This window comes from Nycticebus coucang, chromosome 14 (assembly GCF_027406575.1).
Source record: "Nycticebus coucang isolate mNycCou1 chromosome 14, mNycCou1.pri, whole genome shotgun sequence".
Classification (NCBI taxonomy): Eukaryota; Metazoa; Chordata; class Mammalia; order Primates; family Lorisidae; genus Nycticebus; species Nycticebus coucang.
This window is the reverse complement of record NC_069793.1, coordinates 92,289,701-92,297,319: the sequence shown is the minus strand read 5'-3', so window position 1 is coordinate 92,297,319 and position 7,619 is coordinate 92,289,701. Positions and strand designations below refer to the sequence as shown.

Here is a 7,619-nt window from a genome sequence, read left to right as displayed (position 1 = left end):
TTTTTATTGGTTTCATTGTTACTGTCTCTCTATATCTGCTTACTGATGAATAAACCAAGGCAAAGAGAGATTAAATGTTCTCTCTGAAATCATGCAGATTCAGTTAGGAAAACTGTGGATTGAAAAATCCAGGTTTTCAGACTTCTGATCTACTGGTCTCCTTTCATCATATTACTCTTTCAGAATGTTGTAATCCCTTTTCCATCACCTTACCCCTCTGGGAATTCCATAATTGCCCCAGGTTTTATTGGTCTAGTACTCACTGCACTTCAAATAACAGAGAAAAGCATGTCTTATCTTGCCAACCAGTACAATAATTTCATACTAAAAGTTTAATGTAATAATTTTTGCAGTGTGAAGTTTTGCTTACCTGTGAATGAAAAACAGTGTTATGAGAAAAGGCACAAACAGCTCAACTATAACAACAGCAAAATAAATTTTGTCTCAAGTTTTTTTTTCTCTTACATTAAAGACCAACACTTCAACTAGCCTCATGTTTTCTAACTTTGCTTCAACTCAAAAACATTAAAATATTATTGTCCCCATTATATTTTTCCCCCCACATAGGTTGTGTTCCCAGACAGATTATCTTGGCACTATTTAAAGAAAATATTAATTAACTAATTTATTCATGACTACTCACTGATAGATAGCAGTTGCCATAAGCCAATGAATTGCAAGTAAAGTATCTTATTGGTAGGTGTAATTACTAGAAAATTGTGAGAATTTTAAAACGTGGCTCCACATGTTGAAAGATCGAAAAAGGAGGCTCTTAAATGAGAAATAACATACTTCAGAAGGATCCGGGTTAGTTTTTCAGGATTAATGCATCCTTCCCAGGAAACTACGCCAAACAGAGCTAAGCCCTCAGGACACGATGGTTCCTGCTCTCTGAGAACTCCAGTTCTCAGTGTACTGGCAAGGTCAGAAATTCTGAGCATGCGCCCTCTTCCCTCTGTCAGGTTGATTGGGTTCGCTGAACGTCTCCAACTTCCATTTTAACCTCCACAGGCAGGATTTCAGACCGTCTGGCTTTCTTCAATCCAATCCTTCTGATCTTCTCACGGCTGGCTCCTTGCCATGGGACGTCCCCACGTCGCTGGCACCTCCTTGGAGAGGCCTCTGTTAACTTCCTCATCTGAATGACTCAGGGCCCAGTTGCCATCTCATAGACCTGTTTTATGTTCATCGTTGAATTTGTCTCTGATAATACCTCATTGGCCTGTTTGCTTGTTTGATCTCTTTCTCCCTTTCTTCTGTGGCAGTGCTATGAAGGCAGGCAAGGGCCTCATCTGTTCACGCCTGAATCCTAAAACAGTGCCTGACACAGCTGGCATCCATCAAATATGTATTTGTGGAATGAATGAATGGATTCCTAATTGACAACTGCTACTTCAATGGCCACACAAACTGATTCATCCTTGTTGAGAAGTTTTTACTTATCACATGTGTACATACTGATCCAAATTTAAAGCTAAGTCTTAAAATTAAAAACCGTTTGCGAATGTGGGGGAACATCTGTCAGGAGAATACTCCAGCATTCACAGCAATGGAAGGAAAGTTTTTCTCTGAAGTAAGCAGAGCATCATTGGAAAACACTCGCCTATTTTTGTCGGTTTGCTTAGGAACTGGGAACATCTGGTGTTGGGAACATAGAACGTTGTTCATTTTAAGGTACAGTAGTAAAAACGTCAGAGCTGGGAGTAAGAGAGAAAATGCCCAGGGGCATGAAGGCAGGATGGAGAAAGGAGAGGTTAGTGTCTCTTTTGAAAAACATGTTTCCTTGGTTCCGCAATAGTCTTACTTAAGGGGAAGCTTCCTACAATGTCCTCGGTTTGTGTCGTTTCTAAGTAAGCAGACTCTGAAAGCAGAAGGGAATAAAACAGTGCGCGCCTGGCCCCGCCTGGTTTGGGTTCATCCCAGCCGGGAAAGTTGCCTCTGCAGGACGGGCCCGGCGCCGCCGTCCCGACCCTTTAAAGGTGGGGACGGTGACGGAGCGAGCGGGGAGAGGGCGGGAGCTGGGGGCCGGCGAGGCCCGGTTGACATAGTAACTCTTCGGCGCGGTCCCTGCTCCTCTGGCTCCCAGGCTTCGCCGCCGCTCGCGGCCCCCAGTGCGCGCTCTGTCCGGAGCCCCGGCCGCAGCGCGCAGGGTCCCTTCGGCCTTTGGGGCTCAGCGAAGGTCCCCGCCGCTGGCTCTAAGCGCTGACCGCCCCCCGGTCGGCTGGGGGCCGCTCGGAGTCCAGACCCCGCGCGTCCGCCCCCGGCCTCAGCCCGTGCCCGGGCGCCGGCTGCCGGGGACCAGCTCGGCCTGAGCTCCCCGGGTCCCGCCGGGACGGCAGACGCGCCCCCCGCGGCACGGGGCCAGGCCCGGCTCAGCTGCCCGCCATGACCCAGAGTCCGGCGTTCGGGCCCCGGAGGGGCGGTTGTCCCCGGGCTGCTGCTGCGGCCGGCGCGCGGCGCAACGAGAGCCGGGACTACCTGCTCATGGACTCGGAGCTGGGCGACGACGGCGGCCCGCAGCCCCCGCTGCCTCCCTACGGCGGCGGCTACTACCCCAGCCTGTGAGTCGGGGCGGGCGCGGGCGGGCGTGGGAGGCTGCGAGCCGGGTCTGTGCTCCTGGGGCCGGGACTCCAGGGCGGGACGGCGCGCGGGTCCGGGCTGCTCCTGGAGCGCACGCATGGACGTGTGGCCCACGAGAGTGACACCGTGGAGCACCATCCCCCCTGCGGGCGACCGGAGGGCGGGTCAAGTTCATCAACCCCTGCACCCCGCACCCGCAGTAGACTCAGAATGCCTGGGCGGCAGGCAGGGTCTGAGCCGGGGGCTGGTTCCGTGTGCGCCCCCGGGACACTCAGCGTCCGTCTGACTACAAGCCCGGGGTCCTCTAGCCGCCCTGGTGCGTGCGGGAAGCTCCGGAGCCCTGTGCCGGGCAGTCTCTGCTCTGCTGTCAGGTGCAGCGCGCAGGTCCCGGCCACGGACAGTGGGTTGGCAGGCGTGCAGGGAAGTGTGGGGACCTGGTCTCCCCATGCCCTCTGCCGACACCTTCTCCCCTGGACTCAGGCCTGCGGCTAAGACAGGGAAATGGAGGCGGTAGACTTTTTCACGGGGGGAGACCACCTCTTTTGGGGGGGCGGTGAGGGGAGACTCGCCAACTGTACAAGTCAGTGCGTTGGGGTTGTTTGTACGGGCCCCTGAGGAGAAGCCTTTATTAAGAGGATGTGGGGCATTTTGAAGGGGATTGAGGAGAGGTCAGGGGTGATTCGAGAGTGGAATCGAGAAGCAAACTCTCCCCTCCCTTGCCTCTGTGACAACAGATGCTGCCGGCGATAGTGTTTCTAATCCTTTGTCCCTTTTCTCAAGTGGGTAGCCACCTCTCCTGACCTGGCAAAGTCATCCGCAGGCGATTTCCCGAGGGAGGGCGGTGCCCCCAGGACCCTGGCAGACCCTCCTGAGGGCTAGGTGCGCCTTTGGGTCACCAGTCAGGGATGCCCACGGTCCCGCCTGCTGTGTTCCCCCTCACCGGGAGAGGTGAGCCCCAGGAAACCGCGCATCTAATTGTGCTGAAGGGTAAAAGAAAGTTGGAACTGTTTCCATTCACCTTTGCGTCATGCAAGTTGAAAGCATTTGTAGTATCTGTTTTTGACTTAAAAAAGTAAGATAATTCACACAAATAAAATTCACCCATTTAAGTTGTACAATGCGGTGCTATTTAATATATCCACAAAGTTGTGCAAACATCACTGGTATCTGAGGACATTTTCACCATCAGCCAAAGAACTCTTTTCTTGATATTAAATTGGAAAATAGGTCTGCGTCTGGTAGTGCTATTTGAACTTTAAGGTGCGTAAGAATCACCTGGAGGTGGTGTTACAATGCAGCTTCTGATTCAGCAGGTCTTAGTACAGCCCAAGATTCCGCATTTCTGGCGGTCTCTAAAATGATGCAGAAATGACCAGTCCATGGTCCACACTCTGAATAGCAACCTGACACATGTCAAGAACAACAAAAAAGGACAGAAAGAAAAATAAATGAATCCTGGATATTCCGAATGCAGCTATTTTAAAATTTGCTTTGAAGGTATATGTCTAAAACATAGATTGACTTTTTTTATTGGCTGAAATTTGAGATCTACTGTGTCTGAGGGTGCAGCTTTGGCAACATTATCGGCTGGATAAATTGAGTAACTTAAAAAATCTATTCTGCTGTTTCGAAATTAGACTGTCCCATAAAATCATCTTTCTCTTTTTATCGTATAAGCTCTGTACTAGTCTACAGGCTGAGTAAATACGTGCAACTGTGTCTGTGGGAAAAATGATTTGATTTTAAAACTTGGGGTTATGTCTTAGTACTGACAGATTAAATAAAGGAATAATTCCAAGTTGTTCGGAAAACTTTCCCCAAAGCTATCTTCAAACGTGGCTTACTGCCTAATTTATTGATCTAATTCTTTAGATTGTTTACTATTTACAGAATAGGTATTTCTGCCTTAGTTCAGGAATCCTAGAATACTGTTCAGGAGTAGAACTGAGCAGAAGAGGTGCTCCAGTTCAGAATGTACACCTCTGGGTCAGGTGGGTAGTAGCATTTAATACCGAAAATAAAAAGAGTGAGCCCTGTCTTGGAATTACAGTTTGGTCTTATTTGAACCTATTATTTCTAAAAAGTTCTACAGTGACTTTTTCATCTTCTCATCCACTGTTGTCTCTGACAAGATGCTTATTTTTTTCCAGTTGAATAATCAAGTAACTGAGAAATTTCAACCAGTGCTTCACACTTTTAATATATGAGAAAGAGCTTAAGAAAATTATTCCCTCTGGTAGAGAGTACAAATAAGCTCTTCTGTATGCTTTTGATTTGTGGTTTATACAAATTAATATATTTTTTTCAGAGTGGGAGATGTATTGTTTGTGAACATGGCTATCCCTAGTACACTTTAGATATGTAAATAGCCATATTTAATCAAGTCCTTATGATTTTCCTTTATAAGATCCCAAATCATTGTCAGCTGTCATTTATGTGGGATACATTCTGTGATTCTCTTATAGTTTATTTATGTGGAAAGATTTTTAACTTGTAATTATATGGCTTTTACTGAAAAATTGTGGTAAATTATCTTGCTTAAGAGTAATTACATATTATTAGGGCTTAATAGTATAGTGACATTTTGAAATGGCATTTAGAAGAAAATGATTCAAATTTTCTCATTTTACAACTTTTAATAGAAAATAAATCAATGATTTATTTGTAATGATGATTAGCAAGAAAGGTCCATGTGCTGGCAAGCTCCCAGGAATCATATCAAAATTTCTTTATTATGTCTCTAAACCATCACTTCTGAACATGAGTAAGAATCCCAGACTTTAAAAAAAAGTTAAGGGATTCTGAAGTCTCAAAATCTGAAACAGAGTCCAACTAAACTTTCCCCTAGATTGATTAATTATGAATAATAAAACACTAAACTGTAAACTAAGGAACTGGCAATACAGTAAATTGAGACAATCTGAAAAACTTATGGTTACGATTCAGGATAAAATATTTAAAATGATTTGGAAACATTATCCAATTTTTCAAAAACTAAGAGATTACCATGTGCCACAAAGAAAGAAGTTAAAAGACAGAGTATAGATTTTGAAGGGGTACTGTGGCTGTCTCAGAAAGTTATGAGTCTTAGTGACCGACATACTTGGAGTCTAATGTCTATATGAGACAGAAAGAAGGAAGGGCCTTGGTCCCTGGTGAGGCAGAGAGCTGGAAGTGAGACATGCCTGAGTCCACCATAAAACCAGGACCCTTCTGTTAATGAAAAGTTAGGCTAGGCGGTGCCTGTGGCTCAAGGAGTAGGGCGCCGGTCCCATATGCCAGAGGTGGCAGGTCAAACCTAGCCCCGGCCAAAAAAAAAAGAAAAGTTAGGCTAAAAATTTATATGCCCTCTTGTTCCTGGTACAGCATGAAAACAAGGAATTTTATCAGTAAGAAGAAAAGAAGTCTTCTGAGAATATCATTTTGGGGGCCTGCCTGGCACACAAGTTTTAGTTTTTGTTATTTGCACTATTTGACTGACCAAGAAAACCTTAAGCTGAAAAATGCTACTGCATCTTCTACAAGAGTAAAACATGAAACCATTATGAAAGAATAGCACCAACCATCTAAACTGCCTAGGATTAAAAAAAAAAAAAAAAAAAGCAAGATCTGGTAAAAATATTGCTTTATATATTGATGCTAAAATGCACAAGGAAACAATCACACAAGAGTGAGAGCCCATAGACAATACGAGCCATGAGTGAGAATCAACATACGACATGCTGTACTGAATCCTTAAGAACTTGAGATTATATAACAACAAGAAAGAATATAAAATAAATATGTTTAAAGCAATTATAAAGTGTTAACAAGACATTTAACAAAACAGACAAATAGAACATTTATAAATGAAAAAATATGGTTCTGGAAATAGAAAAATACTCAATGGAAGAGTTGAAATACAGATTAGACAGAGCATAATTGATGATAGTACCCAAAAGGCAGAGACGTATAAAGTGGAAAATATAGAAATTGTTAAAAGAATTGGAGTTAGAGGTAAGCATTCCAGAAAGAGAAAATACAGAGGGAGGGGGAACATTTGAATAAATAATGATAATTTTTCAGAAAGGATCAATTCTCATGTTCATGAAGAATAACGATATTAGTGTGAAACTGAAAAACTCTTTTTAAATATCTCATTTACATTACAGAACACCAAAGGCAAGAGGAAATATTAAAAATTAATCAAGAGACATAGATTTGAAGGAATTTTGAAGTTCAAAATTATTTACAATAGAAATGAACTCAATGTATTTTGATACATTGGTTATATAATATATAGCTTGTAAAAGCTATGGTTTTTCTTTTACATAAAAGGTATTGTTTATTCTCTCATTATGAATGTAGTATTTTCTACAGAGTCTGTGTTCCATTGATGATAGGGTCTCTTTAAATGTGGATAGGTACAAAAGAATTTAAACAGTGACTAACTGGGACCAGAGGGATTGTTCAGCTGAGCGTTTTTAGCAGGACTGGGGAAAAAGAGGGAACCTAGCCACACCTGGTGTTGAGAACTTACCCAGAGTCATAGCTCAGGGAGCACAGTGAGGAGGTGGTGAGCTGGATACAGTGTATGATCCAGAGCAGTGGAAATCTGACAAATTAAGCAAGCGATTGCAACATCTGGGATTGGTTGCCCCCCACAGAGGTCTGAGATGGGAGGAAGCCTTTCCAGAGTTTTCAGTTGTTGGGGGAAGCTGTGCGTTGAGTGGAAAGCTTGGAAGAGTGGGCAAACTCAAACAGTATACAGCAATCAGATTTGAATGCCAGTTGGAGTGGATTTGCCATAGGTTTGGTGGCTGGTGAGGCAGCCATACTGAGAAGGTCTCAGCCAGAGGGTTGCCATTTTGGAAAGGTCATGAGAAGGTCTTAGCAGGGGCCTAAAGTACAGCTGTCTTAATTTTGCCTGAATGGATTAAAACTCCACTCTGGGGACTGGCTGAGGGACTCCTGCACCCCATGAAAACTGGAGTCAGGGGACACTGTGAGGATTCTTGTAAGCTTTAAGATCCCAACCAGGTGGGGCCTAAATGCTGAGG

General features: G+C 44.5%; 1 protein-coding gene across 1 annotated transcript in view; it reads left to right on the top strand.

The window, feature by feature from the left end:
- Positions 1-2,329: 2,329 nt before the first annotated feature.
- The window catches only part of TRPC6 (transient receptor potential cation channel subfamily C member 6), a 148,539-nt gene continuing 143,249 nt past the window's right edge, over positions 2,330-7,619 (top strand). Inside the window, exon 1 of the mRNA XM_053562170.1 lies at positions 2,330-2,561. Coding sequence (XP_053418145.1) covers positions 2,386-2,561 — 176 coding nt within the window. The 5' untranslated portion in view covers positions 2,330-2,385. The remainder of the gene's footprint in view (positions 2,562-7,619) is intronic.